General features: G+C 36.6%; 2 protein-coding genes across 3 annotated transcripts; one reads left to right on the forward strand and one right to left on the reverse strand.

Moving 5' to 3' along the window:
• The first annotated feature begins 501 nt into the window (after positions 1 to 501).
• On the forward strand, positions 502 to 4,312 carry LOC146723764 (uncharacterized). Its single transcript, XM_085481216.1, has 4 exons — positions 502 to 628; positions 892 to 1,083; positions 1,353 to 3,674; positions 4,026 to 4,312. The coding sequence occupies exons 2-4, from the start codon at positions 920 to 922 to the stop codon at positions 4,066 to 4,068; spliced, it is 2,529 nt and encodes an 842-aa protein (XP_085337342.1). The 5' UTR covers positions 502 to 628; positions 892 to 919; the 3' UTR covers positions 4,069 to 4,312.
• Positions 4,026 to 11,423, reverse strand: LOC114944248 (uncharacterized). Of its 2 annotated transcripts, none has more exons than XM_029320063.2 (6): positions 11,252 to 11,423; positions 10,613 to 10,894; positions 10,392 to 10,491; positions 6,739 to 10,301; positions 6,388 to 6,549; positions 4,026 to 6,291 (listed from the first exon to the last, which is right to left on the reverse strand). In XM_029320063.2, exons 1-6 carry the CDS (start codon positions 11,288 to 11,290, stop codon positions 6,067 to 6,069), a joined length of 4,371 nt encoding a protein of 1,456 aa, XP_029175896.1. In that variant the 5' UTR covers positions 11,291 to 11,423; the 3' UTR covers positions 4,026 to 6,066. The 2 variants fall into 2 exon arrangements, with proteins under 2 accessions (XP_029175896.1, XP_029175895.1); XM_029320062.2 differs by having other exon boundaries at positions 6,727 to 10,301; positions 11,252 to 11,422.
• Positions 11,424 to 11,909: the final 486 nt, after the last annotated feature.

The following is an 11,909-nucleotide window of genomic DNA, read 5'->3' on the forward strand; positions in this document are numbered from 1 at the left end:
ATATTTTAATGAATAAACAATCTATATCTTCTATGTCTGCAGAATTATAAAAAAAAAGTTAATTATCGCGCTAATCATTAAAACTCAAAAAATAAAAAAATATAATTTGATATAAATGTGGAGATATTAAATATCTTCTACCTAGATAGCCACAGTAATTATTATGACATCATTAAGTATATTAGAGATATTTTAATTTCAAGTGGATTTTGATCAAACAATTTGAAAGCGATTCAAATCCTTCAGAATGAAGTTTCAATGAGTTTTAAAGGACACCCACGATCGACCGTCATCCTGATTCGCAATTTTCCGGTTGGTTAATCCAAACGTATTGCGGTTTTCCAATCTTTCCGCTCGCAACATTGCCCATTCGTGCTTTGTTCATGGGAATCTTGTCGCGCAAGTATATGGGGCACCATGTGGTCGCTGTTGATAAGCGATGAATTGCATTTCTATCGAATTACGTCGTGGGTCTCGTATGGTATAAAAACCACTCCCTCGGGGCGATCAGCATCAGCAGTTTTCCAGAGCTCCGAGGAAGAGCATCTCGCGAAAACGTGAAGAGCTCTTCAAAGCCCTTCAGGAATACCTACAGCGAACTTGATCACGGCAGTCTTGAATTTCTCAGGTATGACTTATCAACGTCGAGGCTTTCTGAAATATTCTAAAATCGCGTGAAACTTAATACGAAATACTTTACTTCAAATTTCGAAGCAAAAATTTTTTATAAAAGAAAATGAAAAGATAGAATAACACTTTTTTCATCTAAAAAAATATTTTATTTTCAAAATTGTAAGGCAATTTTGTGTACATTATTATTTTCGCAATTTTCACACGCGGAAACTTATTGCAGACAAACAAAATTACATATATAAATTATTTCGATTACAGATAACGAATTTGGAAATTTTGCAACAGGATGCGACGTACACGTCACGTTGTTTTGCCCGTACGATCGTGGCAATACATCGGACTCTTAATAGTATCGCTCGCATGTCTGACTTTAGGATTAGTATCCAGAGATAGGGAGGGACATTCCGGTAGTCTCGCAGGACCCGAACTCACGCATCAAGCTCCCCATGAGTATGAACTAAATCAATATTTTTTCATATATATTTATAAAAAAATATTTTTAATTTTACATTAATACACTGAAAAAAACTTTGTTAACTTGATTAAACCTTTCAACTAAACTTAAATATCTTATATAATATCTTTAAAAAAAGAAATATAGATATTTATTATTATTTTATATATTAATTTCTATTCTTTTAATATTATTACTATAGTATCTCTTAAAGATAAGGAAGAACATTTCGGTCTCAAAAATAAAAATTATCTATCATTTCTAGGGTGGACGCCTGTCCAAACTTACATCCTTTCGCCAAAATGCCTGCACATCTGATTACTGAGCCGGAGAAAATTACCAAACCGATCAACGATAATGAAATTAAAGTATCCAAGTCACCTACATCTCGAAGAATCTCTCGATCGCTAAGTCTTGATCGCTTCAAGTCTAGAATCGATTCGCAGAAGATTGAAGAACCAACATCCAGAAATCTAAGGGCGATCGGGAGACTTTCAAGATCCAGGACTCGTACATCTGACAACGAATCTATCAACCGATTTCGAGAATCCCGATTTAAGAGAATCACGGACGCCAGAAACTCGTTCGATTCCGCCACTCGGCTTTCTCGATCGCAGGATTTATCCGTTCGAGCAACCGATCGCCGTTCTACTGTGCGAGATTTCGAGCGCCGTGTGGCCGATCGTACGAATTCCCGATCCGTACGTGAGCGACGCGAGTTCGATAGAATCGCGCATCGGCAAAATCGCGTCGATCGCTCGGCGGATCGACGAGATTCTTCGAATCTTCAGCTTCGTACGAGCGATCGCAGGTCACTCTCGATGGAACGACGAGGACCGAGTGAGATCAATCGGCAACAATCGCGCAATGTTCTAGCTAGTCGTCGCGATTACCGAGATCTGACGCGAACTCGCATAGATTATCGATCTGAGATACGCGAACGCGGATCGCGATCTGTCGAACGTCGAGATGCGGAACGATCGAGTCGTCGCGAAAATCGCGAAAGTCTCCTGAGGGCTCATTCGGAAAATATCGCACGAGGAAACATCGATCGTAACAACAATCTGAATCGTCGAAATCGAGAGAGATCACTCGACACTCGCCGCGCTCTCCTCGATCGCGTTGCTAGGAATTCTCGCCGAGATCTTGTCAGATCCAATGATCGTCGATTGCAATCTCGATCTATGGAACGTGTCAATGATTTCGACCGCGAGATACTTAACAGGCGAGTCAGATCGGTTGAGTCAAATATTGAAAGGTCTAACGAACGCAGATTATCCTCTGAACGTAGATCTTTGACTCGATCTATGGAAAGGAATCGTGTCGAGCACCAAAGAGTGGAGAATCGCCTTACTGATCGAAGATCTCTAGACCGTATGAGGTCGCGAGTTTCGTCCGAGGACGTACGTCGAGAGAGGATAAATCGTTCGCAAAGAATCGTAAGTCAACGTGATTCGCGCGCTGCGAGAGAAAATTCTAGGACTATTCCAGCACGATCGCTTTATGATTTCGAAGACATCTCGAATCGGGAACGAAGTGAAAGACACATTCGCTCTTCCCGTTCCTTCGATCGTAATTCGATGTATCGTCGGGAACTCGCACAATTCAGAGAGTCTAGAGATCGAAGGTCGCAAGATTCTTCAACAGAGCGACGTGAAAGGATGAATCGCGTATACCGATCTCGCGACGAACGAAGAACTGTCCCGCAGCAATCTCGCGAACAAATTGAACGACGAGCGTCCAGGAGAGTTTCGGAAAATCGAGTCTTAGAACGACGAAGTAATCCAGATACGACGCGTCTCGATTCCCGAAGATCGTCCGAGCGGAAAATCGATGAGAACGCGAGATCGCGCGAAGTATCTAGGATGGCAGACAGACGTCTAGATCGACGAGCCGCAGAACTGCGAATTTCTCACCGAAGGGATCTGGAGGAACGATCTGCCGCTAACTCGCGAAAATCGATCGAGCGAAGGATCGACGACAGCTCGAGATCACGCGAAGGATCCAGGATGCAAAATCGACGTGTGGAGCGTAACTCTGACCTACGCAACGCAATCTCGATGCGAGTAATGGATCGCAGAGCGAATAGATCAGTTTACGAAAACAGAAATCTTCGTACATCGGAAGAGAGGTCGGATACCCGACGCGATCGACAGATCAGAAATCTGGAGCAGCGTCGGGTAGCTCGATCAGTCGAGAATCGACTTGTCGAGTCTTCTGAAAGAGATTCTATTAGACAATTGCGTCGCAGATCATCGAATTTGAATGTTAAGGACTCATCGCGATTCGCTTCTCTTCGTTCTCGAGTTGTTAGAGCTTCTCATGTTCCTGAAGAAAATCGCGAACGACGAACATTATCTGTTGAGAGGATGGAAAGGATCGCATTTAATAATCGATTTTCAACAAAATGGGAAAGGAATTCGCATGACACAAGCATCGAGAAAATGCAAGCGAAAATCATTCCCGAATCAATGAACTATGAAGTTTTCAAATATCCTACAACGTATGACTTTATGAGACAAGCTTTCGTCCTGGCACTTTGTACGGTTTACGGGCTTTCTATCTATAATGGCAAAAAAACTTTTGGGTAAGATATACTATAATTATAAATTGTTTATAAGATTTTAAAATATATTATAATTGCATATTACAGATTTATTACAAATACAAAATTATTCTACATATATTATATCAGATTATATGAAATTATTATAAAATACTTTAATACATATGGCGAGAATGATATATATAATAATATAAAATCATTTATAATTAGAGATTACAACAGAATAATTATTAAAATAAATATAAAACGACGATAACACGAAAAAACACATAATAATAATAAAATAATAAGTAATGATATAAAAAATAAAAAAAAATATATATATATTTAAAAAATTATCGATATATTTTAAAATATATATTATTCTTTCAGCAACAACATGGTACAGCAGATGCAACGTTTTATAGTTGGATAAAAGGAAAAAATAGTTGATTCCCAAAATGGCACTAATAACCGCTCTCTGAACCTGCTTCTGTGTGTCGATTTTATTATTGCATTAATGAAAATCTTTTCTTGCAATGTGATGTTTCCAAATTTACTCAAGATATTAATGTATATTAATGTACAGTGTGTATGTATTCCGCAAAAATGTCATATATGTATCTTTAAGAAGATATATTTTGTCCGAAAATAAATAGTATTAGAGTCGCGTAGTTAAACTCACTACTCTCATTTTTTAATTCCCTTTCCTTCCTTATTATTTTATTAATTATTCTGTTATGGTCTCTAGTTATAAATTATTTTATATTTAATTCATTCTCGTTATACTTCAATAAAGCAAACCAATGAAGAAGACACAGGGACAATTCGAGATCATGCCTGAAACACCAAAAACCTAATCGTAAAAGTGCCCTAAAAGGACAGATATTTAGGATCTTTATCCTAAAAGTGCAAAATAATTGTCGTCGTAACGTTTATGTCCAACTTTCTATCTTTTAATTTGAGTTTCAGGCTCACATTTCTTAAACGAGGCAGTGTTCCTTTTAAGACCTCGAATGCCTTCGCACATATACTTACTTTTAACGAAGCAACTCCGGGAAATCCAAGAAAAAACAGAAAATAGTGATGGAAAAGAATACGCGGAATAGGGAAAAAACAAAAGAATCACAACAGAAAGTAATTAAAATAATGGACAAATTCCACTTATTTTTTATAAAAACGACAATAAGAAATCGTAGCATGTGACGAAAAAATATATGATCTAAAGAAAATGTCGAGGACGTAAGAACAAAAAAAGAATTCGCATATGAAATCAGAGAGAAAAAGTGTGTAGATACTGCAGTTGCCGCAAGATAATTAGCAAATCACGAATGCAAAATTTATGATAAATTGTTCGATTGATCCAAATTACAACGAACGCCTTATTAAAGCATCGATGAAGAAGCGACATGGGCACAGTTTAAGATCATGTGTTCAAAAAGTCAATTGAAAAACAGAGGACGGAGAACCTGAAATCAAACGCGAAAATGATATTATATTAGAAACGAAACCATCGATACAGATCAATCGAACGAAAATACAAACAAAAGAAAAAGGAGACAGTATACACTCTACGCAAAAATAGAAAGTCATATACGTAATAAGTTCTTCATTTTTTTGCTTACTTTCTTTTCTCTTCTCTCTCTTGAATTATATCATATCATATAATTCGTTATAAGAAATAAACTACAGCGAGATCGATGGAAAAAGAAGTTATTAGAAGCAATTGTACATTGTTGTACAAACAGCTGTGTATTTTTTTCGAAAATCAATAAATAAATAAATAAGTAAAAAATATGACTTAATTCTTTAAGAATGTGATGACTTACAATGACTTATATCTTACATTATTCTAAAAATTATTCTAAAAATTATTCTAAAAATTAATTTTTAATTCAATAAAAATTAATTATGCTAATAAAGCAGACAATATTTCAAGATATTACACGCGCAGCAAGAGAATCGACGAATATAGAAATCTGAAAAGTAATACAGTATATTCGTTCGTCGTTGGACTATTGGACTATTACTTCACAATAATGTTCCTTTATTTGGCAGTGATCCGAGCCTATCGAATAACGCGTGAATCTCACGCTGATAGGCACGAATTCGCAGAACGAACGGTGTATCATGGATGCGAGAAAGAAGACTGCGCATTAATAACATTAATAATCCTCACATTAAAATTCTGGAAGAATCGACGGAAGGATCGACTAAATATTTTGGCTAAATATAACGCGGATAAACGCGTTTACGCACCTATATTGATATCTATATATCTAATGCCTTTCTCGAGAATTATTTAAAATTACATCGCAAGTCTTACTTCTGTAAAAATTATCACAATATTCGATTACGAATCGAGAACCGTCCGATTTTGTACGATAATAAAGACATTGTACGATGATAAAGACAATTTCTCGATTCAGCGATATCAATGGACGTTAGCGATCTCTTGTAGCATCCCTAAAATATGATCGAGTTCCTGCCGAAAGTAGCAAAGCTGACGATTCTTGCCCTTCTCATTCTTACAATCCTTGCAATGCGTTCGGTTCCTCAATAAGTCGCGAATTAACGTTTGCAAGGTCATTTCTCTACTCTCGTGCCGTTGCTGGAGAATCGTAATCTTATCCTGCAGCAACTGCAATTGTTCCGTTCCCTGAAATAAAAACATCATGTTTTGAGACCCATTTTTAAGATTAAAAGTACGGTTTACTAAATATTTGATTAAAAATTGATTAAATATTTCACATACCGGCGTTGATAAGTACTTGATTTTCTCGGTCAGTGTTTTCACTTTATTCTCTAGATGCTCTCTTTCGGCCTTCAGCACGACTACCTGCTCCTTGTAGTCTTGAAACTTTTCGATCTGCTCTTTTAAGTGTGATATGATCGCCCCCTGAGTATTAATCTGACCCTGACAAATAAAAAGTATGACATAGTAAAATTTTCAGTGCCATGATAAATGAATAAAATGAGCGAAGCAAAGTGTTTCTTCTACACAAGCAAAGATCTACTCTAAATTTTGTGCGATTAGATAATAAAAGAACAAATAAAATACAAAAAAGCCAAGTGCTTGCTAAGCATTACAAACCTGTAACTTTACCACTTTAGAGTCTCCGAATTTGACACTGTACTCCTTCACAAGAGTAGCAATTTCTCGTTCGTGTTCCTCCTGCAAGAGATTCAAATCGTGCAACCTCTTGCTCTTTAAAGCCATGAAGTCCTTGTTCATTTTACTCAGCTCTTCTTTCAAAATGTCGTTTTCGTTAGTTAATTTCTTGATAACTCCATTTTTGCCGTTCTCCGTGTACTGCATCGGATCATATAACTTTGGTGTCGACTGTGACAGTCTTTGCGAGTCGGAAACGTGTCCGTTCTGATAGACATTTGAATTCTGATCGTTTCCTTCGCCGTTCTTCAGTCCTCGGAACGCCCTCTCAAAATCCATACTTCTAAAGCTCCTTCGATCATTCAACAATTTCTCCCGTTCCTTCTGCAATCTCCGGTTTGTCTTCTGTAATTCCTGATACTCCTTAGTTATCTTCGAGATTGCTTTATCTTTGTTCGTGATTTCCAGTTTCAAGCCTCTTATAGTAGCGATAAGATGCGTGTCCTCTTTCGGATTTTGAGACTTCGGTCCAACCTTCATTGCTTTTTGATCCTTCTTTTCTTCCATCGCTGAAGCTTTATCGTCTCTCTTGTTAGTCTCCATATTCTTGCTCTCAATATGCCTGATCGTCTGGGTAAACATATCGTTGTACAATTTGTGCTCCTTTGTAGTAGCTTCCAATAGTTTTCCCTCCAATTCCATTATCTGAGCCGCGTACTTCTCCTTCATATCGGAGAACTTCTTTTGCAGGTCAACTAAATTTTGTTGCGCGATATCCTCCTTGGCTTTAATCTCGTTCTCGAGACTCACTATTCTTTCCTCGAGGAGTTTTACTTTCTCGGAACCAATCTTCTCCTGCTCCGAATTGGCGGTGAGTATGAGAGCCGAGACCGAATCGGGATTCTTCCGTTTAAGTATACGCTCCAACTCGCGCACTTGCCTATTCAGATCTATGATTTTCTTATTGTCCAGAATAACTTGATCTTTGAGCTTCTGGGTCAGCTGCTTCTCGCGCTCGGTATGACTCTTGCTTATTTGCAATTTTTCATGCAAATGTCCCTCTTTAACTCTGAGCTCTAACAGTTCCTTTTCCAAAGGCAATACATCTCGCTGAAACTTCTCCAATTCCTGCTTCGTCACTCGCAGCTGTTCCGACTTTGAGCTCAATTTGATACTCATATCTTCTATTTGTTTCTTCAGTTCTAACTCCGCGGTGGTCATCACTTGCAGTCGATCCGTGATAAAGTTGTTCTTAGCTCTCAGCTGCTCCTTGAACATCTCCAGTTCGTCCGCGAGTAAACTGTTCTGTTGAATCAAATCGTCATTTTTGAGCAGGCAATCGCTATTTTTCTCTCTCAATTCAGACACCTCGAGATTCAGCTTCAATGTCTCTTCCTGAAGATCCTTCACCCGATCTGTGAGCTGTTGCATATCGTTCGCCTCTGCTACCGTGATCTTCTGCTTAGACTGCAAACTCTTCAACTCCTCTTGCATACGTTTCGTGTCTTGCATCAATTTCTTGTTTTCGGTCTCGTAAGCGCGGATTAGGTTCTCCTGCTTTTCTAATTCTTGTTCTAGCAGAACGATCTTTGTATCGTTCTTAGCTGGAACTTCAGGCTGGAGCCTTTCGTTTAGAGAAAGTTCGTCGACTCTCGCTTTCAAAATTATATTCTGTTTCTTCAAGGCAAACAGTTCACCCTCGAAGGACACACGCATCTCTTCGATTTGACTTTTGTACAGCTTCGCCTCGGCTTCCAATTGTTGCTTTAGAAGAGAATTCTTATGCCTCTCTTCGCGACATAACATCTCCCAATCACGTTTCATTGTAATCTGCTTCGAATCTCCGGCAGCCATCAAATTTTTTCTGTAACTGTCGGGCGATTTCAATTGAGATCCTTTGCACGCAGCTGGTAAATTAGATGTGGATCCAGCTTTAGCGGAATCTATTTTTGGTTTTAGAAATGCATTAGGTTTCGTTATAGTTTTGGAAATTGATCGGGATTGCACTTTTGGTTTTATCACTGATGATTTTCTTACGACTGAGTTCGCAGATTTCTTAGATACATCCGATGCTTTGTTAATTCTGATATTTTCAAGAGATGTTCTTAGAGGAGGCTGACATATTTGATCGTAGCTCTTGGACTTACAAAATCTTATTTCTTTTTTTAATTGTTTATTGCTCGGTGCACTAACCACACGATCGGTTTTAGAGGGATCTATTGCTTTTTTCGAAACACTACCAGATGCTTCTTGATGATCAATCCTAGAAGTTTTGGATGCTTTAGCGACATGCAAACTTTCCACTTTTGTCTCAATCTTCACTTCTATGGATTCTTTATGTGCCAAATCTACCTTTTCCGTATTCTCTTTCACATTTTCATTTAATTTTTCAGCCATAAGTTTGGGTATTGCATCCGCAAATAATTCTAATCTTGGTGTCAACCCTACTGTATATAATTCACTTTCAGAATTAGCCAACTTTTTATTGCCTTCTGTTACAATTTTATTGCTTTCTCTTTCTATGTCTTTTGATACAGATTTTTTAGATTCTTTTTTAGAACTTTGCAAAAGTGTTGCTGCAATTGATGGAGAATTAGGTGTTCGTTTTTTAGGTGCTCGTTGTCTTTCGCTAACACTAGAATCACTTTCATTAATTTCATGTTCAACGTTTGCATTGTTAGAGCCTGATAATTCCTTTTCTAATATCTCAGAAAATTCTTTTTCCGGAAACTCCGGGGTTTTGCCATTAACTAATTGATTCTCTACAGTTGATAGTTCGCCATTGGTAGATTTCAAAAAAAGATCGTAAACTACATTAGACTCTTTTGATTCTAGCTCGTTTTTGTCCATGTTTTGTCCTTGAAGCAACTTTAAGAAGTGTGAGAAATCTTCCTGTCCAAAACTAGAGCTTCCAGATATCCCGCCTTCCGCCTTTTCCTTGGATTTTCTCAACAAATCTTCGAAAAAATTCTTGTCCACGTCCGTGATTTCCTTCTGCAGATTCTCCTTCTCCATCTCCATTTTCTTTGTGCTCTTTAATTCCTCGGACTTGGAATGTCTTTCAATCGGATCATCTAAATCTGAACTGCTTGATATTTCGACTTTCTGTTCCTCAAATTTTCTTCTTTGAAGTTCCAATGTCTTCGGTGGTCTCAAATTACTTAAGCTTTCGTAAACGATTTCGATTCCGGGACTGTTTTCCCGTTTTTTCTCATTTTTCGGACTTCTCTTTATCTTTTCTGTTTCTTTATGAACTTCATTTTCTATTAATTGAAAAATATCAGCTTCTAATTGTCTTACTCTACTTAGGCTTTCATCTTCATTAATTTCCGGTACTAGAGTATCAGATTTGGATATACTTTTTGACAAAGTATTACTGTTTTTCCTCACTAATTTCTCAGCTTCCTCTAATAATTCCTCTACCGACTTCTCTTCTTCGGTAGGATTTTTACTGGAATCGCCAGATTTGGTACGTTCAGGGCCTGAATTAGGACTTAATGCTCCAGCAATCTTGCTCATTTCTTCTAATATACTACCAATATCTTCATCAGTAGCATCTATAATAAATATAAGTACATAAATTAAATACAAACATTGTGATTTGTATAAAAAAATGGTTTAATTTTATATGTTATATAAAAATTTACTTTCGAAATCTGATGGATATTTATCAAAAGCTACAGATGCAAGTATATCGCATAAAGTATCATCTTTGTCTTTCAGTTCTCCTTCGCTCTTTGACACTGTCTATAAAACACATGTAAAGTAATGTTAGAAACAATAGCAAATAAAAATATTCGCAACCCCCTATTCTAAATTGAATTATAAAAAATATCTTATCGCAATATTACATGACTAAATCAATTACTTTGCACATTTTTTCCTTCTCAAGAAACTCTTTCATAGAAGAGCTGACATCCGACATAGGGGTAGGAGACTGTTTCACCTTTGCATCTGTATTCTTGGCACTTAAAACATCTAGACGTGTTTCAGGTCTCTTCAACCACCACTTGTCTTGCACATCTCTCTTATCAGCCAATAATTGTTCAGTTTCTTTGGTAGATTTGCTTTTCTTCTTAATACGCACGGAATTCTCCCCAACACTCAGACTTACGGAGGATCCCAAAGTATCATCTTCTGAGGAGATCAACTAAAAAAAGAGAATACAACATATGAATATTCACCCGTTTATTTTACCTATAGGGATAGGCACTTTATGTATTTTGAGCATAATAGCATGTGTCAAAAATTGTTTAATATAATTGTTTAATATTAAGTGTTTAATTTAATATAATATTAAGTGTATACTATGCATAACTATTAAAATTAATGTTTAAAAACAATTTTTGGAACATGCTATTATGCCCAAAGCATAAAATGCCTATCCTTATTCATCTAATGAAAAAGATTTTGAAATATCGCTCGACGCACTATCTGCAGTGATAGATTTAGGTTAAACGAGCACCCGAAAGCTTGTGAATGTAAGTAACACTAAAGAAAAACTTACATCTTCGATTCGCGGCGATTTTCCGGTATCCGAAGACATTTCACTGTTTCGCCGCAGATGAAATTAATTCAAAACACTGTATGTAATCAGTCATCTTCTTCAAACTCTGATATCTGACACTTTTTGTTTGTTTGTTACCTGTAATTCGTTTGGCTGCCGCTACGCTACGGCTCACGCAATATAAAGTGGAATGAGGGGGATGAAAAGGGGGAGAGAAAAAGGGAGGGAAGGTGCGCGACAAAATAAAATAGTTCCCTTGTAAAAATATATACATATATATCGTCAATATAATTACATTTGATAAAAATTTGTCTCTGAATATTGTACACAAATTAAATAACAAATTAATAAAATCGCATTTTATGCAAAATGTGTATATATATAAGCGTTTTTTCAAAATATTAATAAATTATAATCATTATCGTGTATAGCGTAAATTTAATGGATTAAAAATTATTTTCTTCGTTGAAAGAGATTTTTACTGTCACTTAATTTGTCGTGTTACATGTTTTAACATAATTATCATATTTAATTATGCTATATATAAAAATATGAATAAAAAAATAGTATTTTTTATGAAAAGATAAAGAATGATATATAGGATCAGGATGTTTTATATAAACATTATAATTATATATATATATACTTTATGTAGATG

This window comes from Nylanderia fulva, unplaced genomic scaffold (genome assembly GCF_048542155.1).
Source record: "Nylanderia fulva isolate GAGA-0341 unplaced genomic scaffold, ASM4854215v1 Scaffold17, whole genome shotgun sequence".
Classification (NCBI taxonomy): domain Eukaryota; kingdom Metazoa; phylum Arthropoda; class Insecta; order Hymenoptera; family Formicidae; genus Nylanderia; species Nylanderia fulva.